Source organism: Vulpes lagopus, chromosome 2 (genome assembly GCF_018345385.1).
Source record: "Vulpes lagopus strain Blue_001 chromosome 2, ASM1834538v1, whole genome shotgun sequence".
NCBI lineage: Eukaryota > Metazoa > Chordata > Mammalia > Carnivora > Canidae > Vulpes > Vulpes lagopus.
In genome coordinates, this window is record NC_054825.1 from 45,954,404 (window position 1) to 45,981,877 (window position 27,474).

Consider the following 27,474-nt stretch of genomic DNA (forward strand, 5'->3'; position numbering starts at 1 on the left):
GGCTTGGGGGCCGGGGGCGGGGCCTGCCGCTCGCCACTTCCCCATTGGCGGGCGGCAGGCGCGGCGCGGCGGCCGAGTGCCGTGTCCTTCCGCGCGGCATGTAGTCCGCCGGAGGGCACCCTGACGCCGCGCCCGGCCCGCCGCGCTTCCTCCCGACGACGAGCGGCCCGGCGAGGACGCAGGGGGCGGGGCCCGGCGAGCCGGGAGCCGGGATTGGGCGCAGGGCGGGGCGGCGGAGGGATTGCGGCGGGCGGCGGGATAACCTCGGCGCCCCGGCGGCCGCCCCTCGCACAGCAGCGCCGCGTCGCCAGCGTCCGCAGCACCTGCACCGTCCGCAGCGCCCGCACCGCAGCGCAGCTCGAGCCGGACCGCGCCGGAGGTGAGCGGGGCCGCCGCCGCCGCGCCGGGCGTCCCCCCCGGGCTCCCCGCGCCCGGGCTCCCGGGCATCCTGCTCGGGGGCGGGGTGGGCTGGCGCCCCGGCCTGGCCTGCCCTTCAGAGCCCCCGCGTCCTCCCCCGCCCCGGGGCGCGCTCCCTTCTGGCCTCGCCGCCGCCGCCTGGATCCGCTCGCATCACCGCCTTCCTTGCAGCAAACCCTCCTCCCCGGGCTCCCTCCTGCCCCCCGAGCCCCGCTCGCCCCCGCCCGGGTCCCCGTCCTTCCGATGCTGCCCCGGCGCCTCCCCGCGCCGCGTGCTCCTCCCGCGCCCCCGCCCCTCCCCCACCCGCGCTGGGGCCTCCCCTCCCCCTCCTTCCCCTCCCCCTCCTTCCCCTCCCCCTCCCCCGCCTGGTCACGTCCGCTCCTCCGCATCCCTGTCCTCCGCGCCCTGATTCGCCGCGCCCGCGGCCTCGCTCCTCCCCTCGGGGCCGGGCTCGTCCGCCGGCGCCCCCCGCCCCGCCCCCCGGTGCCCGCGGAGGCGCAGGGGCCGGTCGGGGGCGCAGCCCGGGGCCCCGATCCGCCGCGCTGCTCCGGGGGCCCCTCCCCGCCCTCCCCGCCCGGGGACCTACGCAGCCTCCGCCTCGGGGGACCCACGCGCCCGGAGCCTGGAGCCCGGCGGTCCCGGGAGCGGGTGGGAGCGGGTTCGGGGCGCAGAGGAAGCACGGGGGAGCTTGGCGCCACGGACCGCCTCCCCTCGGTGCAGCCGGTGCTGAGCTGCTCTGGGGCGGGGGGTGGTCGCTGGAGGGTCTCGGCGCGCAAGGCTCGGGAGGATCCGGGCGCCGCGGACGGGCTGCGGCGCCGGTGCCCTGGGCGGGGGCCGCGCTCTCTGGGTTCGAAGCCGGGAAGGACCTTCCGCTGTGAAGGTCATTGAAGAGCCCGGTGGAACGGCGTTGCGTTCCTCCGCTTTTTATCCGTGTTCTTCAAACCCAAGGCGCGGATCAGTCAGAGCTGATGAAGGTCTGGGCACGGTGGACAGAAGTTAACAGGCGTTTAGAATCGAATTTGGCTCATTAGCATACAGGGATGGTGCAGGGGGTCCCCGGTGTGACGAGTAACCTCTTTGCTCCTGACTGTTGAAAGGATGGGTTACTGTTCACACTGGGCGCAGTGTCTCCTCTCTAGTGAGAAAATGTCCAGAAGAGATGACTCCGGATGTGTTCCTCGGTCACTGAGCACAATTACATAAACTGTACTTCAGCACGAGGGCTCATCTCCTCCTTGCCATCCCCAAACACATACTCCTAGTTAATCTTGGGATTAATTCCTAAATCAGGGTTTCTAAATACTAGACATCTCCTGGAAACCAATCCCCTAAGGGATCCTGGTACAGTGATTACAAAGTAACTAATAAAGGTTACCTTGCAGCTCCCGGCTCGGCTACAGGGGCTCTTTGGTCTCCTGAGGTTAGTAGACAAAGGAAGGCCAGGAGGGTCAGAATTCTGGCCGTTGGTGTTGGGCTGTAAGACTAGAAACAGACCTGCAGCCCCCACGCTGCACTCTTCCCCCGCTGTCCCCACCTGCTCCGGGTGGAGTTCTAGAATTTGCTCAGCTAAGTGGTCAAGCGCGAGGTTGGGATTGGAGGCAAGGACAGTGTGGCCTCCTGTTGGTAGTACTGAGGGTGCGGCCACTCCCTGGGGTACAGAGGATATCCTAGGTCAGGACTTCTGCTCTGAGGCATTGTGAGCAAATAATTTACTCTCTTGATGCCTGAAGATGCTGTTGGGAAATGCAGTGGGGCTGTCCTGAGGGGAGGGGTATGTAGCCCATCACCAGGTTTGTGGATGAGTGGGGAGGCCTCTGGGGGAAGATGACTCAACCTTTCAACCTCTCTGCTTTTGAGAGAATTCTCTTTGTTGGGTGAGTGGGAAACTACATTGTGGTCTTCACAGGTTTAAAAAGTCCTTTCTCTTCATTTAGTGAGTCAAATAGTGAAACACACATTTTCCCCAGTTAAGTGAAAAGTGGTTGTCCAGGTTGTCCCGGCTCTCTGTACTCCTCTAAGAGCTTAGGTGCAGCGTGACACAGGCCTGTGCCCAAGTAACGTAGTCTATGCACCTGCATTCCTGAGACTTACCCAGGGGACACGGCAGTTCTTTGTGGGAGGGGGGGCTGTTATGGTTATGAATAATGATGACTGAAAGAATGTTCTTGAACTCACCTCTGACTTGAGTCAAAATAGACGGACATTAGTCTCTTGCAGTCTTAGTTTAGCTGCTCTCATTCTAAGCACTGTGTTAGGAGTAAATAATTTTGGTGTTGAATTCATAGTTTAACAGAAAGCATTTTTGGGTGTCTAATAATTTGCCAGTGACCTGGCCAATTTGGTAGGGGGACTCCAGACAGAGCTAGTACCTTGTACAAGTTGCTTCTGTGTCTTGGATGTTGTGACATTAATGGGGTGGGGGGTGTCACGGGAAAAGCCATTTTATTTCTTAAAGCTGTGTGTTTCTTAATGTTGAGGCAGTGAAAGAAATGAGGAAATGGCTGTGAGCTAGGAAAAACCCAACTCTTGCATTGTCAACTCACACTACCCTGGTTCTAATTTATGTTGCTTCAGCTTGTATGAAGGCATGTCAGGATGTGTTATTTTGGCCAAGAGCTAAGACTGAGCTCAAGGTAGGGGAAAATGACTCATTTGACATTTTATTTCTGAATCATTCCAAACGTCTACAGTCAAATCTCAGTTAGGTGGTACCCCACAAGGATGAGTCGCCCGTTTGAGCAAAGTTCTCTTGCAGCCTTGTTGAGGACGTTGGGAGATGTAGAAGTGGTTTGCTCGGTGGGAGATCCTGTATGAGGGGAGCCTGGCTGGCTCAGCCAGTAGAAAGCGGGACTCTTGATCTTGGGGTCGTGAGTTTCAGCCTCATGTTGGGTACAGAGATTACTTTAAAAAAGAAACATTTTTAAAAGTCCTCCAGGACTGTGAGTCATCACTTTAAACCTCAGTTCTGGTCCAGCCAGGACTAGAGTTAAAGAAAGAGCGTTCTTAATGCGAGCATGCTCTGGGAACTTGGGTTTTTCACCACGAGCCAGTCTCAGACTAGACCAATGAATAGTCTGCTTGTTTGGGGCTTTGTTAAGGAAGCTGTTTGGGGGAAGGTGAGCCAGGGTGGGTAGTGGATGGTGGTGTGCAACATCTGGTGGGCCTCTCGGTGTGACTGCTCAGCTCAGGGGGGCGGTGTTGGCAGAGCCACCGAGTGGTGCGGCGCCCGCCCCTGCAGCGGTCTGTGCCGTTCTGCACGTAGGAAGGAGGGCCTGCAGGAAGGAGGGCCAGCCGGGCTGCAGTACCTCCGGCGGCCTCTGAGACTTACCTCCCCCACTTCTGTCCATAGCAAAGCTTCTGGGGAGCTCTAAGCCTCTCTTCCCTGACGCCAGCAAGCTATGTTTGGAAGTTAGGCAGGGGCCGTGGTGGGGGAGATGCCAAGCCAAGCTGTGACAGTGCCAGCTTAGCTGATATAGTTCGAAAAGGTCTCTGGAAAGGCGCCCATTCCTTCCGAGCCTTTGAAGTCGACCTACAGCTAGTACTTCTTTAACTTCAGGTAATTAGTGTCTTCCGTGTTTCCAGCGACGAGGGCAAAAGAATTAACCCGGTCAGTGAATCAGTCACGGTATAGGAGACAAAACCACCGGCAACTTGAAGGAGCCCTGGGAGTTTTAATCTCGTTAGAGGTAGGGAAGTAGAGGCTTTTGATAACTGGTATTCCTCTTTTGTTATGACATTAGAAAACAGGTTAATGTCACCTATCCAGAGGGTCTACATTTTAAAGCTCTGACAATATTGAATGCTGGCAGAAGTGTTAGAGGGCAAGAACTCACATTGCTGGTTGGTTGTAAATGGATATAACCACGTTAGAGCCCTTCAGCAATATTTAGCAAAATAGAAAATAAACATACCCTGTGACTTAGGAATTTCATTTCTGGATATATATAGAAGCTCACACTTGCACATACAGCCGTGTACTAGGAGAATTGTTGATTGCGTTGAATAATAGGGGGAAAATTGACTGGATCGCCAACCAGTAAGGGAATGCATAAATAACCGATGTAGTCGTGCAGCGGATCGGTGTAGTCGTTTATATGAATTAACTAGATCTATGTACCCGTTGGATAGATCTTATATGTGCTGATAAAAGCAAGATGTTTATTTGTACAGTATCGTACTGAGGGCATTTTAGAAAAACGGTGTCATAGGGATCAGTATAGATATAGATGCTTAAATGGATTAGAAGGATACAAAAAAAGTCTACAGGAATTCTGGCTAAATGTTAGTAGTCAGTTCTGGGTGGTAGAAATACAGATGTTAATATTCCTTTTTTTTTTTTCTTCAGTTAAAAATAAAGCAAAATAGAAGCAGATCTGTGAAAGTCACTTTAGGAAGACCAGTTGTACTAACTAGGTCAGTGTTCTTGGAGAGCTGGGACTGCCCTTCCTCCTTTCATCCTCCCCTTCTCTCCCTCCAGCTATGGTGCAGGACAACCCCTCCTTTAAATGCTGAGCTAGAACACCTCACTTTGCGGAGGCTATCACCCATCCTGGTTGTGTATCAGACTTTGAAGGGCTCTAACCTAGAGTCCCAGGTCCCTTGCTACTTCCAAACTATGCATATCATGCCCTAAAACACTGCCTCACTATTTTAAGCCTAGTAAGGAGGCGTGGTAACACAGGACAACAAAAGTTTCATCCAAACTTCCTTCTTCAGGCTGAAACCACTTCTCTGCTTAGAGCTTCTGTGGTCAAACAAGGACATCTGAGGTTTCTCTGTCTTGGGACTTCCTGCTCTGGAGTGGAGTGGTTCTTTGGAGGCTGGGCCCGTGTTGTATCTACTTTTGTGCCCTAATCCCACTTTACTTTGAAATATGACTTGAGACTCCTGCTTGTAAAACCACATCCCTGAATAAATAAAAGCAAGGGAATTTTACTTGAACCTGCAAGTGGGCTCATTTTGTTTCATGTAAGCAGGTGAGCTAGACTTTGCTGTCTGCTAGGGAGCATGCTGAGGGTTGAAGGAACCTCAGCTCCCTCCTCCATATCTCGCTCCATATATAAATGCACGATATCATTACTCTGTTTATCAGGGCAAACAGCCATTCGGTGCAGACCTTACTAGGTTCTGTGGGTGGCCTGGCACCTGTTTTGATCGTGTTGTCAGATTGGGGTCAGTCTTGGGAATTGGGAATTCTATTGCTTCATCATCTAGGAACTCTCTAGAGAGCACGCTGGCCTGAATGCCTTGTCTGTTCTGAAGATGTAGAGGCCTTCATCATGCTAGCTTGGAGACTTGGAGGTGTAGGTAGCATATTGATGACAGAGCAAGGACCACAGTTGTGGGCATCAGGTGCCATCATCGTTGGGTTACTCTGTGTGGCGAGGTCAGCGTCAGAGGAAACTTGGTGCGGAGAGCCCTGGCTGGGTAAAAATTGGCTTGTGTGCATACAGCTCACGGGCCAGGCTGGTTTACTAGGGCAGAATGATTTGGGCCTTTGTGAAAGAATCAGTGGAGTGAAGCGTGAATCTTTCCCGGCACAAACTTGCCAACAGTACTGGCCCTAAGAAGTGGCATGTCGTATCTTTTACGTGATTCCCTCCCCTTGTGTTTTCTGGAGCGTGGCCGAAGACCTGTGTCTGGCACAAAGGAAACTATAGTTTTGGAGAACCAGGAGCTGCTTAAGATGAGAAGGGAAAGGTGGGCCGGGGACCTGTGGAGCTCAGGTGTGACCGTGCCCACCCCATCCCCTTGGCTGGTAAGGCTTCTCACGGTGTCTCCTTTCTCACAGAGGAGAAATGGCTCTGAGGAAGATGTTACTGCAGGGGCTCAGGCTCAAGAATAAGGTTGCCGTACCTGGGCATGGCATTTGCCACCGTCAGTGGATACGCCGGGCTTCTACTGTAGGCTGGAGGTTGGCTCTGCATGTCTGTGCCTCCCGGGAGGAGGGTGCAAGAGTGAGTCAGCCGGGCCCCCTTTGGCTGCGTGTCCCGGCAGGCGCTGTCCAGACGGCCAGCATGAGGGAGGGAGCTCTTCCCAGAGGCCCGCGGGGAAACCAGGGCTTTGGCTGCTGCCCTGGGGCCAGGGGAGAGTCCTCGGGGGTTTTGGCAAGGACTTGAGGTAGTGGTGGTTGGCAGGATGGGAAACTGGTACTCAGGAGGACCTGAGAGGCAGGCAGCAGAGCCCTGACTTCCAGCAAGGGGGGATCAGAGGCTGGGAGCTGAGTACTCTGGTTTGGTAGACGTGTCTAAGGGCACTTTGAGATCTTGTAGGAGTCTGGACAAGCAAGCTTTTTTTTTTTTCTTTTTTTCTGATTACTGGTGTGGAAATCCATTCAAATGCCAAATAAATGTTCATTATTATTATTATTATTATTTACATTTCATAGGCTGGGTGAGCAGAAAATCAGCTTGCAAAACCTCAGATTTAAATTGAGGTGGTAAAATAGGGTTGTTGTTTGAGTGCAATATAATTGTATTTGCTAATGGCATCTCCTGGCCTTGGAGACAGCCCTTCTGTACCAGAATATCCTTGTTACAAAAATTATGCTGTGAAGTTTGAGGACAGACTAAACAGGCAAAGAAGTTTGCTGGATTTGGATGCATAACTAACAGGTTTGGAGCATAGAATTGTCCTGTGGTCTATGTTAACTTTTTTTTTTTTCTTTCTTTCTTTCTTTGGTGTTCTAAGTGGATCAGAGTTGGCCTTCTTAAGCCAGTGGAATGGTCTGGCAATGCTTTTGTGATCTGGGGCCTGAGACGTGTTATCTCGCCTCTGCCACATTTAAGCAGAGTATTCCTGAAGTGCATAGAGAGGCGGTTGATTAATGAAACCAGAAGCTAAGCTTCATTTTTGTTTTGATTCCAACATTTTTACCAAGAAACTTATAAATGTATCATTTTCAGAAGAGGTACATTTGTGATTTTTCTTAATACAAAAATATTTCACATCAGTAAATTTATTAGTAAAGCGAAGAAAACATTTTGCTGTAATCCTACCACCCAGGTGACCTGCCATTACTTTATGGGTAGATAGACTTCCAGGCCTATTATGCGTGTTTAGTGTAGTAGCCCTTCTCCCTCAAAAACTGGGAGTTGACCAGGTTCTTGTATAGAATAGTGAAATGTTAATTAACCACAGATTTAAAGGGAACTTAGAGCGAAAATAATCTGGGTATTCAGGAGGAGATAAAGCATCATAGAGCTAGCAAGAACTTCCTTTACCTGCAAATTTTCTGTTACCATTTTCTTGGTATTTCCTTGGAGGTATCTATGTGTGTGTGTGTTTTAAGATTTTATTTATTTATTAGAGAGAGGCAGAGGCAGAGGGAGAAGCAGGCTCCATGCAGGGAGTCTGATGTGGGACTCGATCCCGGGCCCCTGGGATCATGCCCTGAGCTGAACACAGGCGCTTAACCGCTGAGCCACCCAGGCATCCCATATCTATGTTTTTCTCTGTAACATAGCCAAGTCGTCTCCGGGAGCAGCTACCATCTGGTTACCTAGTTATTAAGGTCATATTTCCATTGCTCCAAAGAACTTCAGTTACACTCAGCTTCTACCTTGATCCTTGTACAGCTCTGCAGAGCAAACCTTACTCAGCTCTGAGCGGTCTTTGCAAGTGGGGCCAAGGAGCCACCCTGAGCCACAAAAAGGACATTATGTCACCGGAAGCCCAAGCCCCGAGAACACAAGGTATGACCCAACAACCAGTAGCCCCGGCCAGGTCTTTGTTTGCAAGGAAACACTCTTGTCTCGGGTCTAGAGAAGAGACAGCTGACTATGTTTTTGTGTTTTTTATGTTTCTGTTTTTGGTTTTTGTCAGCTGGTGTTTTTTTTTTTTTTTTTTTTTTTGTTTATTCATGACAGACACAGAGAGAGAGGCAGAGACACAGGCAGAGGGAGAAGCAGGCTCCATGCAGGGAGCCTGATGTGGACTCTATCCCGCGTCTCCAGGATCACGCCCTGGGCTGAAGGCGGTGCCAAACCGCTGGGCTATCAGGGCTGCTCCAGCTGGTGATTTTTAAGAAGATGCAGGTTAATTATTCCAATCCACTCTTTGAAGATCTTGTTTTATTCATTCAGTCCTCAGACTGGATGATGATTCCACTTGGCGGCCACAGCTAGGCCTTTGTGTTCCAGTTGGCTGGGTGTGCCACCTGGTGCCATCTCTTTAGTCATGTTCTCTTAACAGGCAGACTTACCTCAGCCCCGCCATGTGCTCTGAAGGCACAGGAGCCCTGACTCCACACGAGTGCCAGTAAAGAAACCCTGGCTGCCGAGGCAGGCCCTCTAGTAATTCATAAATTCTTCAGATTTGGGGAAGGAGGGAAGAGAGGTATAACTTTGGTTTTGACAAGCTTTGAGGTACACGGAAAGGTTGTTCAGCAAACACTGGAACACTCCACAGTACTAGGTGCCAACAGATAACAGGTAGGTCACAGAGGAGAGGACCTCCAAACGTTTTCGTTTTGGTGCCTGGTGTGTATTAGGGAGTTAGGAAACACACGTTGAAAGGAGCAGTGTATTTGCCGTGTGGAATAGTTAGCCAATATCTTATTTCCCCATTTTTGAAGTATTAGCCTCTGTAGCTGAGGATGGGTAGCCATCCGTTTTCACTAGCTGACAAGTTTTGCTCACAACTGGTCACAGAACTTCTTGGGCGTGTATCAGAATTCTTGAAGGTAGCAGATATGGGCTGAGATGCAAGCTACCCCGAGAGGCCCCAAAGTCAAGGGCGGGGGGAGGAGGAAGTAAAAGTGGCATGTATGGCCGTGCCTGGATTCAGAGCCCTGAGAGTTAGGAGGAGCTGGGACAGGCCTGAGGAGAGGCTTGGTCAGGAGCCTGGGCTGAAGCCTTGAAGCTCCCAGGGTGTTAGGAGTAACCCTTGGTCCAAGAACTTGAAGAAGGGACAGCCTTGGGATGAGGAGGGTCGAGCTTCTGACTCACATCCTTACCTGATGGTTCTTCAGACCAGCCTGGAAGCTTCTTAGGTCCCTATAATCAGCAAACTAACCGGCTGAGTGAGTTTAGCTGTCAGTAGTGAAGGAAGCAAAGGTCGGGACAGTTGTCAGGATAGTGACCTGGTCTGGTTAATTACCTGAAACAGATGGTCTTTGCGGTGTGCTTGTCAGAAAGGGAATCGGGATGGTGTATCAGAAAATCAGGTGGGGGAGAGGGTTTGGCCAGCAGTCTGGATTTCCTCAGGTGTAACTGTCCTGTTAAAGTAGCTGTAATACGTCTAGAACCCGACCAGTGCCATTGGGGTTATCTGGTTTTATGCAAATTGCTTTGCACGTCCCTAAAGTCCTGCTGACCACAAGTAGCTGTGGTTTTCAGGTGCAGACTCCTGGGGTGAAAGTGCGCTCGGGATTTTGGGTCAGCTCTGCTTCCTGTCCAAGGAGTGGTTCTTACTATCTGTCAGTGAACTGGGATCGGCTCTCCTGCCAGAGTGAGCCAAGGAATGAACTTACATGTTGCTCTGGCTTAGTGAAAATCTAGGATTCCAGAGGTCAAAGGACTGCCTGGATGATGATTGTCTTTACAACCAGGAAAATCACTTTGAGTTTGGGTGGGGATTATTAAAAACCACTATGGATGCCCCACCCCATAGCGGACGTTTATAGCTTTGAGATAGCTTTTCATACAAAGATTTATATTTGCCAAGATACTAAACTAGCAGTTAGTGCTTTCTGTCGCCGGAAGGTTGGTCACGCCTTCCTTTGGAGGTAGCTTCCTTCGATGCCTGTGAGATGTTGTTTGGAGGAGGACGAGCAAAGCTGTCAAAGCAGATACCAGCCCGTTGTTAGGGAGATCTGCTTACAGCGGATGCTTGGGAAGTACGTGTGTTGGGGACGAGGTTTTAAATTGGTCTTTGAGGTCCTTTCCACTTGCTCATGGTCATGTGAACCCTTTGCCCGACTTGAGTGCCCACGCGACCAGAGCATGGTGGGGCTCCCTGTGGCTCGTGCAGAGTGTGCTTATTGAGTTAATGTGTAAGCAGGAAACAGCCTCTTGTGCTAAGAGATCTGTTAACCACCTGGGCTTCTCAGACTGATACTCTCTCTTCAATTCCCCTGGATCCAGGACCTCAGCAGCCATGTCAAAGCCCCATAGTGATGTCGGGACAGCCTTCATTCAGACCCAGCAGCTGCACGCGGCCATGGCTGACACGTTCTTGGAACACATGTGCCGCCTGGACATCGACTCCCCGCCCATCACGGCCCGGAACACTGGCATCATCTGTACCATTGGTGCGTGGGTGTGTCCCCCGCTGCGCCCCCTCCCCCCAAAAAACAGGGGCTTCATATGACCGTGATCTTCCCTGAAAAGACAAAAGAAATGTAGCAAACCTGGGTGCTGAGCGAGATGCTACACAGGTTCTTTGGGAACTCTGGACTCCGGTCCTAGGAAGTTGCAATAAGGAATTTTGCATGCTCTGTGTTTGCTGCTAAAGGCAGAATATAGACAGTGTGTTCCTTAGCACATCTTTTAGGAGCATCTCAGAAATCTAGGGAAGATCCTTTTTTTTTTTTTTTAAGATTTTATTTATTCATGAGAGAGACACAGAGGGAGGCAGTGACACAGGCAGAGGGAGAAGCAGGCTCCATGCAGGGAGCCCAATGTGGGACTCAATCCTGGGACCCCAGGATCACGCCCTGAGCCTAAGGCCGACGCTCAACCACTGAGCCACCCGGGGATCCCTGGGGAAGATCTTTTTGACTTGCTGTGTGCAACCAAGATTCTGTGGTTGGACATCTGGCTAGGCTTCAAGGCCAAGTCTTACTTAGGCCTTCTTAGATGGGGGCCTGTAGGATTTCAGGGGCATAGCAAAAGCATCCCCTTAGCTCAGGGAAGTGGGTAAACATAATATTAGTCATGTATATGCTTTTGAAAGAATGTTGAGCTGTTTCTGGGAGGAAAATTTAGGGGAAAAGGATATCAAGAGTTCTTCAAACTTGAAAGTGTTATTCCTCCTTTGAATATTTAACACTTTGGCTTTAAAACTTTTTTTCCCCCTCCACTAGGACCAGCTTCCCGATCGGTGGAGACGTTGAAGGAGATGATTAAGTCTGGAATGAATGTGGCTCGTCTGAACTTCTCTCATGGAACTCACGAGGTGAGCCTCAGCTGGACAGCCTGGCCATAGGGGCAGCCTGTAGGAAATTGGGTGGCAGTGTGGTTCATTTAGTCATAGTGAATTAGGCAAGAGGAAGTCTGGGTTTTACAGCCAGCGGGACGAGTGTCTTCACTGGCCTATCCTATCAGCCTTTCCCCATCTCCTGCCATCCCAGTTGGCCAAGTCTTCTTATCCAAAGATGACCTATTTGGTTATTGGCCATGGTTTTCTCACACTCGTGTACTGACAAAAGTGTGGAAGGGTTGGGGCACCTGGCTGGCTGAGGCAGAGGAGCATACAACTCTTGATCTCAGAGGTGAGCATTTGGGGCCAACACTGAGTGTAGAGCTTGCTGGGAAAATAACTTTAAAAAAAGAGTGTGGAAGGGTTCTACTGGAAAACCCTGTAAGCCATTAGGTAGCATGGCCTCAGTGCTTGACATCTCCTACCCCTGGGTTTCTATAGCTGTTCATATTGCAGTGATGAACCAAAAAATCACCCTGAAGGTTGATTTCTGGCTGAGTGTAGACCCAAGATAACTGAGCAGGTCCAAGAGAAGAGTTTCTATACCATTGCAAGTTAAGGACCGAGTCCAATGTAATCACACCATCCAGCATACAGTACCCCACTTCATCAACACTGTTCCTAGCCTCTCTCTTCCCACGGGTTCTAGCATGTTAAAATAGAGTCAGCACACTCCCCAGCAGCCTGGTAGGAAAGGATCTGTACTGAGGCTGAGTATGAGCTGACTTGACCTATGGACAGAGACTTGACCCAGGGACCAGGTGGCAACTCTTGGGATATGCTCCATCCCCCCTCCTGTTCGCAAACTCATTTTGAGGGAGGAGTGGAGGTTCCCTGAGGGACAATTCCTTTTAAAACCCATCGGGTTCCATCATAAGCTGTGGGATTTCAAAGTGGTGTTGATAAAGAAGTAATGAAGGCGCCAGACTTTTCCTTCTCATGACTTCTGATACTTTCTGTTCAGAATAAAGAAAAAGCTGCCCTGTAAGGACAAGTGGTGAGGGGTTGCCCTCTGGCATTTGGAAGCTGGTCTTTAGACTAAAAATAAAGCCTCAGGAAGTACAGCCCAGGAGGTGAACTTCTCCTTCTGGAAATGTGAGACTCTCCAGCATGGGTTCCCTAACCCAGTTTCATAAACAGCCTATGGCCTGGCAGGCAGCTGGCCTCCAAATGTCATGGGGGCCTCACTGAGTTCAGAGGAGCTGGGCTCAGCCGGCACTTCAGGCAGGTTAAGACACGTCCGTGGTGACATTCTGCAATTTTCCAAAGTCGGGGTCCTTGGCAGGAGTCCCCAGGAATTCTTGCAAGGGTTAGCTCAGCCCAGAGAGAGAGCTAAAGATATCAGTGGGGACCAGTTCACCATTGATCCCTGCTGCCGGACCATGCCAGGGTCTGCTGGGTGCAGCAGAAGCAGCAGAAATAGATTTGAAGAAGTTGACCTTTAACAAGGCTTGATGGCTTCTCCCATCCAGTAAATTAACACCGCAGCAGCTCCAAAATGGCAAGGCTGTGTGGTGTCTGCTACACCTGCTGGACAGGGGGGCTGGCTCGGGGATTTGGACTTTTAAAAACAAGAGCCATTTGGAGATAATCTCTGCTTACTTATTCCCAGATTAGAATTGGGATTTGGGAAAAACAAAAATGCCCAAGTTCCTGTTGTTTGAGGTTTTTGACTAGAATAAAGTTGTCTCTGGGATCAAGGGTTTGAAAACTCCTCTGAAATTGTTCTGATATCCTATAATGTCACATAAGCAGTTTGACCGCATATCCGAGTTCTTACTTAATACCCACCTTTGATTAGTGGCTACAATCTGCTTTCCCAGCTCTTGATAGTTTTTAAATACTCTTCTAAACAGAGCATTAAAATAGTTTTCTCTCCTTCACACTGACAGAGGGATGTCTACTGTCTGCATCTGATCTTTTCTGACAGCTTTGCCTGCCGCACTGTCCCTAACCCCCTTGGGCAGTTCATATGTCCAAGAGGTATTCTTACTCAATGTGTGGTCCCAGAGACACAGACTTTTTTTTTTTTTTTTTTTTAAGATTTTATTTATTCATGAGAGAAACTGACAGGCAGAGAAACAGGCAGAGGGAGGAGCAGGCTCCGTGCAGGGAGCCCAGTGCAAGACTTGATCCCGGAACTCTGAGATCACGGCCTGAGCCAAAGGCAAACGCTCAACCGCTGAGCCACCCAGGCGTCCGGAGACACTGACTTTTAAACAGCCTAAATTTAGAACCTTCCACAGGGACAGTATTGATGGATGGAACTCTTTACCGTTTGGTAACATCCAACAAAACCACAGCCATAGTGGAAGACTCAGTACACTTCCCAGAAATGCACCAAAAGATGACAGTATAGAGGATCTGAATGATGTAAGACCTAATAATCTCATTTGTACATAGCAGATGATTTTATGCCCCCCCCAGAACAAAAACACGTGTTGATTTAGAATGTTTATGATTAAGTAAGTTATTAGGCCACCAAAACTCCTCAAGTTCCATAAAATGGAAATTATATAGACCATATTTTCTGGGATATCTTTTTATGCAAATTTTCAGTCTCCAGAAAACTTTCAGGGGCATGGGTACACAGTAGGTTAATCATCTTACTCTTTTTTTTTTTTTCATCTTACTCTTGATTTCAGCTCAGGTCATGACCTCAGGGTTGTGAGATCAAGCCCCACATCAGACTCCGTGCTGGGCATGGAGTTTTCTTAGGATCCTCCCTTTCCCTCTGTCACTCCCCTACTTCATCCGCAAACAAAACTTACAGGCTTAAATGTACTTTTTGGAAAGCAAAAGTCTTAATGAAAGTTAATGAAATACTTAAAACACTAGGAGCCAAATAATCTAAAAGGGATAAAAGAAAAGCACTGATCTTAAAGCATAACTTGGTAAAACAAAATGAATTTGACAAACCAAAAATAACCTCCTGTGAAACAAACTTCTGGAAAGCCTGGTCAAGAATGAGGATGCATAAAAAGACCATGAAAAGGGACTATTTCCCATATATTAGGAGAGCGTTTGAAAGTCATAAAAAGACTTCTCTAATTTCTGTAAGTTGAGATGAAGTTAACTATCCTCCAAGAAAAGGTAAGTCCAAGAGGTAGAAAGTATAGATTAACAGCCTGAAGAAATCGGAAAGGTGGGCAGCCCAGGTGGCTCAGCGGTTTGGCACCGCCTTCAGCCCAGGGCGTGATCCTGGAGACCCGGGATCGAGTCCCACGTTGGGCTCCCTGCATGGAGCCTGCTTCTCTCTCTGCCTGTGTCTCTGCCTCTCTCTCTGTGTGTGTCTCGTGAATAAATAAAAAGAAAAAAGAAAAAAAGATCTCGAAAAGGTGACTGTAGGCTCTAGCTCCATCCCAGGTCAATAGGACTTGATGGCTTACTTCTGTCTCCCCTCGAAGGAACTTTGTCATGCTGTTCCAGAGCCTAGAAGTCTTCCCAATATGTTCTTTGAAGCCAACACACACCGTGATAGTGAAGTGAGATGAGGACAGTACTGCAACCAGACAGGTTAGCTCTTGGGGCCTCTCACTTAGAAGCAGAAAGCAAAGGGTAAAATCCAACAGTCCACATCCACTCATCTGTTAAAGGAATTTCTTCCCCTGTGACCATGTAAATTTTATTCTAGGAACATAAAGTCCACACTGGGATGAAATAGAGTGGCCAGTATGAGGTGATGGTGATAACTAGGTGCTCACCTCTGTTCTAAGGACTTCATGGATTCTTTTACTTTTCACATCAGCTCTGAGGAAAAGGCATCTGACAACAATGAAACACCTACTCCTTTAAAATAAATTACCTCTATATTCTGTTCTATACAGAATATTTGTATTCTGTATTGCAAGCTAGCCATAGAAAGACATATTTTCGGAACTCCTAGTACGGACATCTGCCCCCAGAGAACAAGCCATGGTCCTCATCAGAGACTATAATAGAAGCTGAAGATTCTCAGACACAGACAGCTTCAGGCAGCACCGTCCTTGGAGATGAGACTCTGATTCCAGCTCCCCCCTCAGCTGCCTTATGGGTGCTGCTCTCCCGGGCAGGCTGAAGGGCAGACAAGGCCTGTCAAGTGCTGAACTGGGTGCCCCTGTTACCAGCAACGTCCTGGTGGCTACACTAAGAGCTTGGTGACGTCTTGGCTTTGAGTCCCTTTTTCAGTCCAGTCGTGGCGAGTGGAAAGGGAAAAGGCTGGGGAAAAGGCTGGAAGCCAGGGCGCTTGGTTCAGAGAGAGGCGCATTTTTCTGTTCCCCTAGACCACTCCAGAAAGCGATTGTGAAAACCAGGTCTGCGGGCCCCTAGGCGATGGCTTATTTAGCTTGAGCTATTGTAAGCTTAAGTAAATAACTCTGGAGTTTGAATTGTAGTTGGAATCAATAGGGGAAAAGCTCAGAACTGCCAACTCTCCCACCGGACTCTGACACTGATTGCCCGGCCAGTATCACCCACACACACGTTAGTGCAAGGTCTTTTTCTCCTGCGGTCTGATTTACTTGCCAAGGGAGCGTGAGCGTAAGGGAGACAGACTTCTTTCATGCTGACCCATGTTTACACCATCTCTGTAGTGGGCTTTGTTGGCCGTATTCTCGGGTTTCTAAGCTTTGGCCTTGAGTGAGTGAGTGAGTGCCACGGAAGGAGTGGGTGGCAACGAGGCGATTGAAATGAGCAAGTGGCGGGTGTTCAGTGAGTGGATGACCCTAACGCCAGACACAGGAGGGTAGAGGTATGGAACATCACAGGCCTTTGTGGAGTGATCTGCTTCAGCCGCGGCTCCAGATCCTTGGGTGGGAGCACAGCTGTCCTCTTCCTTCCCCCAGTACCACGCAGAGACCATCAAGAACGTGCGTGCAGCCACAGAAAGCTTCGCTTCTGACCCCATCCTCTACCGGCCAGTGGCTGTGGCCCTGGACACCAAAGGCCCTGAGATCCGAACTGGCCTCATCAAAGGCGTGAGTATCTGGGGGCAGTGGGAGGGAAGGTGCAGGAGGCAGTGGGCCCTAGAGAGCCGTCCTCGGTGGCGTGCGTCCCGGTTGGAGGCCGTGTTCCTCGCAGTGCAGATCTGGAAATTCTATTCTTGCTCTTGGGGAGCAAGAAGGGTGTGAACCTCCCCGGCGCTGCTGTGGACCTGCCTGCTGTGTCAGAGAGTTGATTTGGTGTACTTTGCTAAAAAATGGTACAAAGAAGAATCTTTTTTTTACTCTGAGAACCTCCTTCCAAGTCTGTCCGTCGCTTTTCCCCTATCGTTACATAGCGAGACGATGATGTTGTGGGTTCGTTGTAAGTCTTTCTTTCTTGGGTCACTTCCTTGGGAAAAGATTATTTATTTCCAAAGCCAGAAGCTTTATTGTTCCTCATGGCTGGGATTGGAGCATGTTCCCTGGAGGAAAGAGCTTTTCTTTTCCTTCGGAGAGGGCCCGGCTCCTGTGGTTTGGACTCCTGGCTTATTCTCTGGTCTGTAGAGCGGGACTGCAGAGGTAGAGCTGAAGAAAGGAGCCACTCTCAAGATCACCCTGGACAATGCCTACATGGAAAAATGTGACGAGAACATCCTGTGGCTGGACTACAAGAATATCTGCAAGGTGGTGGAAGTGGGCAGCAAAATCTACGTGGACGATGGGCTTATTTCTCTGCAGGTGAAGCAGAAAGGTATGTACTGGAGGCAATGTCTCAGTGTCTAGAACCAGCCCTAAATTTCCTTTGACCCAAGGAAAGTGGGAAGTTTGTTTGGCTGACAGCAAGGTTAAGGCTAGTTTTTCTCAGGATTTCTTTCTGTAATTCCTTGTCCTTCACAACAGATTTTGGCCCAACTTAATCACCTTCTTGGGGAGCATAGGAGAAGATTTCTTTTTCCCCATCCTGTTTGTGTCTTTGTGGTTTCCTACCTTCCATCGCTCAGTGTGATACGTGTCAGGCACTATCCCAAGTATTTTACATGGTAATTTGTTCACGTTTTATAACAACCTTATGAGTGGGTATTATGATCTCTGTCTGACAGTGGGGGGGATCAGGCGCAGAGAGGTTAGTTGACCTTTCCCAGACTATATGGTTAGTGAGTTAGGATCTGAGTTCTGGACATAGTGGCTCCAGCACCCACAATGTGCTGCTTTCCAGTTCACCCTGCTGGGGAGAGCCTGCTTCCTGTTGGACATTGTGCTCCCATCCCTCCACCCCCATTTCGTACAGGTGCTGACTTCCTGGTGACGGAGGTGGAGAACGGTGGCTCCTTGGGGAGCAAGAAGGGTGTGAACCTCCCTGGGGCTGCTGTGGACCTGCCTGCTGTGTCAGAGAAGGACATCCAGGATCTGAAATTTGGGGTGGAGCAGGACGTAGATATGGTGTTTGCGTCTTTCATCCGCAAGGCGGCTGATGTCCATGAGGTCAGGAAGGTCCTGGGAGAGAAAGGGAAGAACATCAAGATAATCAGCAAAATTGAGAATCATGAGGGAGTTCGGAGGTGGGTGCCCTGACCGCCCCCTGCCCCTCAGCCCCAGCCCGGCATTCCAGAAAGCAGACTGTATCCCATGGATACCCAGGTCCCAAACCTGGCGACCTACCCATCAGAGTGCAAACTCCCTAGCTTAGGCTAGACCCACTGGGGAGGAGAAGGCATTCGCATTTTTAATTATTTACATAAGGTTTTTTTTTTTTTTTTTTAATTTGATGTATTTATTCATGAGAGACACAGGCAGAAGGAGAAGCAGGCTCCATGCAGGGAGCCCAATGTGGGACTTGATCCCAGGACTCCAGGATTACGCCCTGAGTCATAGGCAGATGCTCAACCACTGAGCCATGCAGGCACCCTTATTTACTTAGTTTTTTTGTTGAATTTTATTTAAGTAATCTCTATACCTGATGTGGGGCTTGAACCCACAACCCTGAGATGAAGAGTCGCATGTTCTTTCAACTGAGCCAGCCAGGGGCCCCAAGGAATTGGTATTTTTAAGAAAATACATATATATCTTCCCAGGTGATTGGCATGGCGATGCACCCCAGAGGTCATTGACATTGTTCTGTAGGCCCAGGGCCCAGTGTTGGAGTGGATGGGGGGGTCACTGCTCGCAGGAGCCCTCATGCTGTCCTCCTGATAAGCGCTATCTATGTTTGCTGGAATAAGAGGACATTTCCCCCCATCCTACACCTCCACCCCATTTTTCCCAGTGGAAGGAAGAAGACAGCAGGCTGTTAGGAAGGTGCTCTTGTTTGGCCCCTCACTTGGGAGATAGGTGGAAGCTCATGGTGTCCTTGTCTTCACTTAAAAGGCAGCTGGCCTGCTGACTGGGCTGGTTCTGGCATGTTCCCAGCTTCCTGGAGGAAAGTATGTGGTCCTAGCTGTACTTCACCTCCTCCCCAGTATCCCCAAGTAGGGCTAAAAGAGTATGGCCAGCTTGGTGACATCTGTTCCTCTGCAGCTCCCTGCTAGGAACATAAGTCACCAGAACTAAAACCCCAGACCTACTTGGGTGGATTAGGCCTGTGCTTGGAGAGGGCGCAGGGGCAGCCCTACCTGCTGTTCGATCTTGCCATCCTTAGCTTTGTGTGGGTGGCCTTTGTACCAGGCAATAGGGAGTCCACCTTCTGTCCTGATAAACCATGGGTGCTACAGCTGTCCTTGGCCACAGGCCAGGCAAAGCCACATGTCCTCATGCCTTCAGCAGGTTGGAGGGGCCCACCTCAAGGAACAGCAGCCCTCAAGTGTCCTTGGCTGGAAGGCCACAAACCTTTGTGTCAGGAGCAGTCAGCTAACCCTGGAAGTGCTGGCTGCAGTGGGGGTGGTAGAGAGGTGCCTTAGGCGGGGCCTCGTGACCTGCAGGGGGAGAGGAAACAAACCCAGGGGGCTTCGGAGGAAACCTTGTCTTTTCCCCTACCCCTTCGTGGAACCTCCATACGAGTGCTAAAGCAGCCCAGCAAGCAGTACTGTTAGCCCACCTTGGGAAACCAGGTAGCTGGAACACCCCATCCCCTTTGTGCCCACAGTGAGGTCCTGGACGGCTGTCCTGGTGAAGGGTTGCTGAGTCAGAGTCCAGGAGAACCTCTGTGCGTCACTGCACTTGCGGCCTTGTTCCATAGAACCTCTCTCTCTCCCTGTCCTGTCAGGTTTGATGAGATCCTGGAAGCCAGCGATGGCATCATGGTTGCTCGAGGTGATCTAGGCATTGAGATTCCTGCAGAGAAGGTCTTCCTTGCTCAGAAGATGATGATTGGGCGGTGCAACCGAGCGGGCAAGCCTGTCATCTGTGCGACACAGGCATGTGCCTCTCCCCACACTCACACACTCCCAGGCGGGTGCTGCTTGGTCTCCTCCCAGGACCCTGCCCCACGCCTCTCAAACACACATGCACCCTCCCTTCCCCTCGTGCATGCACACAAAGCCGTACTCTTTGCACGAACACAGGATCCAGGGAATCAGCCTGTAAGTCCTTCCTTTCTGGAGACCGCCCAGGCCACATCTCACTAATGCTCTGTCTCTGCGCAGATGCTGGAGAGCATGATCAAGAAGCCTCGTCCCACCCGGGCTGAGGGCAGTGATGTGGCCAATGCAGTGCTGGATGGAGCTGACTGCATCATGCTGTCTGGAGAGACCGCCAAAGGGGATTACCCCCTGGAGGCTGTTCGCATGCAGCACCTGGTGAGTTCCTCGGGCCTCCCCATGTTTGCAGGCTCGGGCTGGGTGGAAGCAGGCTCTGTTACGAGGCAACACCTTTTAGGCTTCTGTGCCCACAACCTTTTATGATCCTCTAAGTCACAGCGAGACTGCGGAGGTGTGTGCTGGGGAGGAGGGGGTGTCTTGGTTTTCTTTCTCTTCTGTCTTCGCTGTCCACGCTCCGTCTCCTGTCTCCTCCTGTCCTGGAGGCATCCTCCTTCATCAGTCTAGCACGGTTCACTTCTGGCCTCGAGGTTGTGAATCTGTCCCATGATTCAAGTACCTCGGTACTTGTCCCTCTTCCTCTGGACAGCCCAGAGGACCCAGAAGAGGCCGTGGGCTCCTGCTCCCTGCCAGCCTGTCTGGCTTCCATTTGCATCCTCACCTGGCCACATCAGGTGTCTCCCCCCGCCCCCAGGGGCCCCGGGCCTGCACTGGAGGCTTTCGTGTGTGTGAGGGGACCAAGCTGGCCTTGCATGGCGCCTGCAGTGGGGCCTGCTTCGCTGAGCTGCTGAATGGTGGGGTTTAGTGACTGGCAGCAAGTCCACAAGTAGAGGCAGGTGAAAGGCGACTGAGCCTGCTGGGGCGTGGAGGGAGAGCCTCCGGAAGAGTCCTGGAGGCAGCTTTTTCCCACCCCGGCAGCTAGCTAGCTCTGACGCTCTTGGGCTTGGCCACATGCCACTGCCTGGCTCCTTCTCAGTTCCTTGGCCCTGTCTGGTCCTGCTCTAGACACACGGAAGACTTAACCCAGGGTTCACTTACCAGGGCTCCTGAGGCCTGGGAGGCAGAGGCCTGCACATTCACTTTAACAGTAGTCCAGTGTCAGCACTTAACGTGTGTGGAGCTCTGCAAACTTGCCTCATCCTGAAGTGGTTTTTCCTTGACTGTCCTATTCCTTTTCCCATCAGCAGAGGGACCCCGTGCCCTTTGCGTGATGCCGCCTCCCCCGAACTCTCCCAGATGTAACCTCCCCATACACAAAGTCTCTTCCTTTCCTCATTCACTTTTTGTGTGTCCAGTCATTAGCCTGTGTAGATTGATGTAATCTTCGTATATCCCCTGTGTGATAGTTGTCACCCCAACTTATGGATGAGGATTACGTGATGATAAAGCCTTAGTTTGAACCCAGAACTGCTTGCTGCAGGGCCAGTGTTGTCCTGTACGTAGTGTTCCGTCTAGCAGGCGATAAGGCCACGTCTCCATCAGGGGCCTGTACCGGGCTCAGAGATTAATACTCTCCCTCTGGCCTCTGAATTCCAGCTATTTTTCCATAACCAGTTTCTCCTCTGGACAGACAGACACACCTTAGAGAGAACCCCAGGGCTTGGATGGCACTGCTCAGAAGATAAGTGATGAGGTGTAGGTGAGGTGGCCTCTCCTCACGTCCCCAGTTAACACCGAGCTTCTCTTAACTGTTCACTGCTTTCTCTCGTGTGTTGTGTAAATGAGGCAATTAACCATCCATAACTCAGGGCTAGGCCGTCTCAGGTACGTCCCATTTCCTGCTTGGTCTCCTGTCCTTTGACTGCATGCACTCCGTTCTTAGAGGAGAAAGAAAACCTTTAACCTAGTGAATCCTGTCTCGTACCTGCCTTTACCGTCCAATTAATGGAATGTTCTTACTGATTTTTCTCGCACCCGTCATTCTCTAAGATTCCAATCTTCCAAAGCTTAAATTTTCTTTCTACTTCCTGATGTTATCCAAGCAGGTGGTCTGTGACTATAACGGAATGGCTTTCTCATGACTGTGATAATCCTTAATGTTGTAATCAAGCGTCTCTGTTAAACTCACCTGTGTGCTTCCACAGGCTTCTGTCCCTTCACATGGCTGTTGAGTGTGCCCCTTGCAAGTTTGCCATCTCCCCACCTTTGTGCTTGGACCTCGGTTAAGCTGTGTGGCTTTGGCTTCATCTGACCCCAGCTTTCCAGCGCTGTTCCGCGCGTTTCCATGGCAGGCCATCGGAAAGGCTCCTAGCAGCCGCATGCAAAGGCCAAGCAAGTGCTCCATGTATGCATGGAAGCCAGGCAAGACGCCCCGTGGTAACCAGACAGCCATGTGAGGAGGGAGGGCCTGTTCCTTCCTGTAAGCTGTGTCATGAGGCAGCATGGTCAGGTCCTGCCAGGGAGCGGCGTGGGTCCAGCCTGGGCATGTTCCTATGCCAAGGCGCCAGTGCCTGCCGCCATCTTGTCTCCCTCTACCCCCCACCCCCAATCAGAAAATCCTTCCAGAATGGAAGACCCCATTTTTCCTCTTTTGGAGAGGAAACAGCAGCAGTTTATGCTGGAAATTCTCCAGCCATCCCTGAGCAGTTGGGCTTTCATCATGCTGCCTCTTCGCATCTGCATGAAGGACAGATTTAGCCAATTAACCTAAGGTTACCTTCCTCTGATTAATTCCCCATTCTGTCTTTCCATGTGTTGTCTCTCGTTTTTCTCCCTCCTCCTTCCCTCTTCTTGCTTCTCCTCCCCCCTCCAAACCTTACAGATAGCTCGTGAGGCTGAGGCAGCCATGTTCCACCGCAAGCTGTTTGAAGAACTTGTGCGAGGCTCAAGCCACTCCACAGACCTCATGGAAGCCATGGCCATGGGCAGCGTGGAGGCTTCTTATAAGTGTTTAGCAGCAGCTTTGATAGTTCTGACGGAGTCTGGCAGGTAGGGCCCCGAGGGCAGGTAACTCTGTAGGATAACCAGCCTCTTGATCCAGCTGATCTAGAAGACGGCTGGGGCGCAGCCCTGCAGCTGGGGCCCGGCTCCAGTCCTCTCCTCGTCTGCAGGAAACCAGCCAGGGAGTCAGGGCAGGGCAGGACCGCAAGGGCCTCCGGCTCGGTAGGCACAGTGGCTGCCACAGGCACCTGGTGATGGGCCAGTTCCCATGAACCTTGGTCTCGCGCGGCTCCGCGGCTCCAGTTGTCCGTCGCCTCTTGGCCTCCTGTCTGGGGACACGTCCCTCACCAGCTGTCTGTGAGCCTCTTCCCCTCCGTCTCCCGTGTGACACAGCTCTGACAGTCCTGTCCCCCTCCTGTCCCTCTGGACGGATGTTGCTCCCCTAGATTGCCCGTGAGGCAGAGGCCGCCATCTACCACTTGCAATTATTTGAGGAACTCCGCCGCCTGGCGCCCATTACCAGCGACCCCACAGAAGCCGCCGCCGTGGGCGCCGTGGAGGCCTCCTTCAAGTGTTGCAGCGGGGCCATAATCGTGCTCACCAAGTCTGGCAGGTAGGAGGTGGCAGCGGCTCCCAGGGCACACCCTGCTCGGGGCACCTTCCCTGGGCGTCCCGAGAGCCGTGCGTTGATTGGGGCTCAGATGGCCCTGAGCCCAGGTAAGCCCCTCTGCCTGCCACCTGGTCCTGAGGACCCAAGGTTAGACTGGAGACTTAATTGCAGAACAACAGACTGACTGCACATGCTCACTTGATTATTTGAAAGTTCATCTTTAAAAAAAAAAAAAGAAAGAAAGTTCATCTTTTAAGAAAGTAATTGATAAGCAGTTTTGTTCATTCTAGCCACTATATGCCCTTTAAAAGTTCAGTTTGGGAGATTAGTGCTGTTCACTGATGTGCTGTTGGGTTGGTGCACCTACCTGTCTGTCTTTGAGCCCCAAAGGCAAGCAGGTTTAGGCCTAGGAAAGGTTACCACGTCATCTTGCTGGCACCCTAGTGTCGTGCCGCCGAGCTGAGGCTGCTGATTGGCCTTGGTCTTGGTATCTTCTCCTCATCTGGACATGGAGTCAGCCTCTGTCATTGCCCCAGTCTGGGAGTGTGCTCCTCATCCCTGCCTGCAGGGCCACAGGAATTCCTGGAAGGGGAAGAGATGGGGTCAGGCTGGTGGTCCCTGAGCATGGAGGAGCGACAGGTGGGGTTGCCTGTAGAACTGGGACATGAGATCTGTGCAGATTACCTCAGCAGAGGGCTCCGGATAAACAGTTCCAACCATCAGGGTTGACCTTTGTGGAAAGGTCCAGCCTTTGCTCTTTGGCTATTTTTAGCTCTAGTCTTCTGGGATTTCACTCTAACCAGTCCCGACTTCAGCACTTGCTTCCCTCTGAAGCCTTGTATGGGGGCCAGGCCTTTAGCAGGGCAGCCTCTGCTGTGACATGGCTTAAGTTTCCCGGACACCTGTCGGTGTCCTTAGGGCTTGCCTTCTGAGGCCGTGCCTCCTGCAAGCAAGCCCCTCCCCAGCTCCTGAGACCTGTCTACAGCCACAAGTGTAAAGTATTCAAGGAAGCATGTGGCACTGGGGCCCAGAGGGGCCCTCTACCCTCCAGGGGACTCTGCACAGACAGAGCCTCCCACATTAACCTTCCCATCTCCTGGTCTGGCCTCCTGGGTAATACCCAGGTTTAGCTCTAGAGCCGGGTTGCTAGGACTGTTTTAGGGACTTGGGGGCCATGTAGGCTGGGGGAGAGGGCACAGCAGTAGAGAGGGCTGGCTTTGTAGGTTCCCTGGGGGGCTGGTGAGCTCTGCTGCTGTTCTTTGCAGATGCCAAGAGTCAGGTGCTATTCACATGCTGCTTGGCTTGTAGCTGCTGCTGGCAGCAGGAGGAATGGGTGCTGGTGAGGTTGGGCAGGGCTGTATCTGTGCCAGGATGGGAAAGTTCAGAGGAGGGGCTTCTGCCAACTGTTGAGTCGTGTGGGGTGAGTGGGTGAGACTGACCGCGCCGGGTCGGTGTGATCCTGGGGCCCTGGGCTGTGGGGAGGGGGGAAGAAGCCAAGTGGAAAGATAGCATAGGAAGAAGAGTCGGATTCTGTTTCTCGGAAGGTAGAGGACGAGGGGCAGCCCTGGCACGGGGAGCAGATGCTGAAGTCGCCAGTCTGATGCTGGCAGAATGAGTTGGATTAGAGGCTGAGTTGTTGCTGAAGGCCCCATGGGGCTCTGGGAGGCTCTGGAACACTGTTTAATGGTCTCTTCTGCTTGGCCGTCATCCTGTCTCAGGTCCGCTCACCAGGTGGCTAGATACCGCCCCCGTGCCCCCATCATCGCTGTGACCCGGAACCACCAGACTGCTCGCCAGGCCCACCTGTACCGCGGCATCTTCCCTGTGGTGTGTAAGGACCCAGTGCAGGAGGCCTGGGCTGAGGACGTGGACCTCCGGGTGAACTTGGCCATGAATGTTGGTGCGTGGCTGGGAGCAAGGGCTAGGATCTGGAGGGGTGGGCACTGGGCACTGATCTCCCTGGGATCCTAGAGAAAGGGGAACACGCTGACCTTGGAGTGTGCAAGAGTCCTAGCTGTCTTCCCAGGGAACGTTCTCTGAATCCTCCTTCCCATTCCCTGAAGTTCTGGGCTAAGCCCAGGAGGGAGGAGCAGCCTTGGAGTTCTGGGGCTGAGCTGCCCACTTCTCTGTCTTCCCATCCGGGGCCCAAAGCAAAGGATCCTGGATAGTCAGGAATGTCCCTTCTTGGGCACCTGCTCCTTGTTGAGGGTTAAAAAAAAAACTAGAGCTTTACATCATGGGGTATCCTACACACAGATCATGTACTCATGGCCTTTGTCCCTAATAAAAGTAGGACGTCCGTGCATGAGAGGGACTACTCCACCCTCTAGAGTATAAAATGAATGATGTCCAAAGGTCTCTGGCAGCTGCCATTTCAATTGATAAGAGTCAGGGCCTCCCTGGTCCTTGGGCTGGGCGGCTTGCGCCACCTTGTGGTGGGAGGCAGTAACGGTCACCCAGGCCTGCGGCGGGTCAGCCGGGTGCTCACCTGCCAGGCTTGCTTTTCCTCACCGACCTTTCTTCTCTTCTTTCAGGCAAGGCCCGAGGCTTCTTCAAGAAGGGAGATGTGGTCATTGTGCTGACCGGGTGGCGCCCTGGCTCCGGCTTCACCAATACCATGCGTGTGGTGCCTGTGCCGTGACGGGCCCCAGAGCCCCTCCTCCAGCCCCTGTCCCACCCCCTTCCCCAACCCATCCATTAGGCCAGCAATGCTTGTAGTGCTCACTCGGGGGTTGTCATGTGGCACTGGTGGGCTGGGATGCCAGGGAAGATGAATGCCTCTGTAAAACATGACGTTTTTAGGACCCTGTTCAGTGCAGGTGGCCCAGAGCTGGGCTGCACATCAGGTGACCTCACCCCAGCAACGGACGAGGGAAGGGTGCAGGACTGGAAGCCCCAGAACAGCTCCTGCTTCTCCTCCTCTGTGTACTCCATTCGGTTCCTATAGAAAATGGATACGCAGAGAACTCCCAACCCTGGCCTGGCCGGGTCTAGAGACCACCGGCAAGTATCGCAGCCCAGGGCAGTGGTTCCAGTTACACTGGCTCAGGCCCTTACTTGCTTCTCCACCCCCCTGTCTCCCCCACTCCCACCTGCCCTTCTGTTCCTAGGCTCAGCTGTTGCTGCAGGCAAACACTCCACCCTTCATTTCCCCCACTCCTGCAGCTGCCTCCAGGCCTGTTGCTATAGAGCCTACCTGTGTGTCAATAAACAACAGTTGAAGCACCCATTTCCTTTCTTTTTCTGGTGTTGGGGGGTGAGGAGCAGGGGAAGGGCAGGGGGTAGAGGGGGTTTGGGAGGAGGGGGAGACGAACCTCAAGAACCTTGTGCTCCTGGTGGTGTGGCGACCCAGGCCGCCTGCCCTGCTGTTGTCTGCAAGTGCAGAGGTGCTGGGAAAGCAGGAGCTGACAGTCCTGAGATAGGTTCCCCCTTCAGTGCCCCCAGGAGGTGGTAGCTGGGTCTATAAAGGCTGCAGCTGGGACATTTTATGGGCTTGCTTGGACTGAAGAGAGTGTAGCAACAAGGACCCCTCCGCCCTGCTTTGGTGGGGGAGCTGAAGCGGCCTTTGCCCTGCACCTCCCCTTAGGTCTGATACATGAAGGGCCCTAAAGCAAGGGCGCTCTAGGAGAACAGGTTCTGCTCCCTTTGCCTCCCCTGCCTGCCGCTGTCCTCCATCGCCCCCATGATAAAGCGGGGCCAGGGGGGTGGCACAGGTTCAGGAAGGGAACTGTCTAGCTTGCACCTTCCTCTGCGGACCCTCCCAAGGACCAAGCCCTATGAGGCGGGAGGAGGGAATGGTCCGAGGGCCCACCTGGCCCGGGGAAAGCGGGCTTTGGCCTCGCTCTCGAGGCCCAGCCCCTTGTCCCATCGCAGCCCTCGGCTTACCCGTCTTGCTTCCCCACTCGGTTCCGGGCCGTCAGTCCCCTCACGGGATCAACCTCGGGGAAGTGCGTGACGGCTCCCGGCTCCGGGCTGGCCTGTGTGCTCGGTCCCTCGGGTGGGGAGAAGCTGAAGCCCAGCCTGCAGCTCAAGAGGGCTTAGAGGAGGACGGGGG

General features: G+C 52.1%; 1 protein-coding gene across 2 annotated transcripts; it reads left to right on the forward strand.

Annotated features, from left to right (window-relative positions):
* The first annotated feature begins 229 nt into the window (after window positions 1–229).
* Window positions 230–26,647, forward strand: PKM (pyruvate kinase M1/2). Of its 2 annotated transcripts, none has more exons than XM_041743963.1 (11): window positions 230–379; window positions 10,503–10,669; window positions 11,444–11,535; window positions 16,383–16,514; window positions 17,025–17,211; window positions 17,749–18,019; window positions 19,660–19,810; window positions 20,039–20,191; window positions 23,257–23,423; window positions 25,139–25,320; window positions 25,955–26,647. In XM_041743963.1, the coding sequence occupies exons 2-11, from the start codon at window positions 10,516–10,518 to the stop codon at window positions 26,059–26,061; spliced, it is 1,596 nt and encodes a 531-aa protein (XP_041599897.1). In that variant the 5' UTR covers window positions 230–379; window positions 10,503–10,515; the 3' UTR covers window positions 26,062–26,647. The 2 variants fall into 2 exon arrangements, with proteins under 2 accessions (XP_041599897.1, XP_041599896.1); XM_041743962.1 differs by lacking the exon at window positions 23,257–23,423 and adding an exon at window positions 22,692–22,858 and having other exon boundaries at window positions 231–379.
* The last annotated feature ends 827 nt before the right edge of the window (window positions 26,648–27,474 follow it).

Bases quoted from the DNA above. Each gene is read 5' to 3' on its own strand.
- PKM (XM_041743963.1), top strand. From the start codon at position 10,516: ATGTCAAAGCCCCATAGTGATGTCGGGACAGCCTTCATTCAGACCCAG. The intron at 11,536-16,382 runs GTGAGCCTCAGC...TCCTTCCCCCAG, and splicing joins TCTCTCATGGAACTCACGAG to TACCACGCAGAGACCATCAA. The intron at 23,424-25,138 runs GTAGGAGGTGGC...ATCCTGTCTCAG, and splicing joins GTGCTCACCAAGTCTGGCAG to GTCCGCTCACCAGGTGGCTA.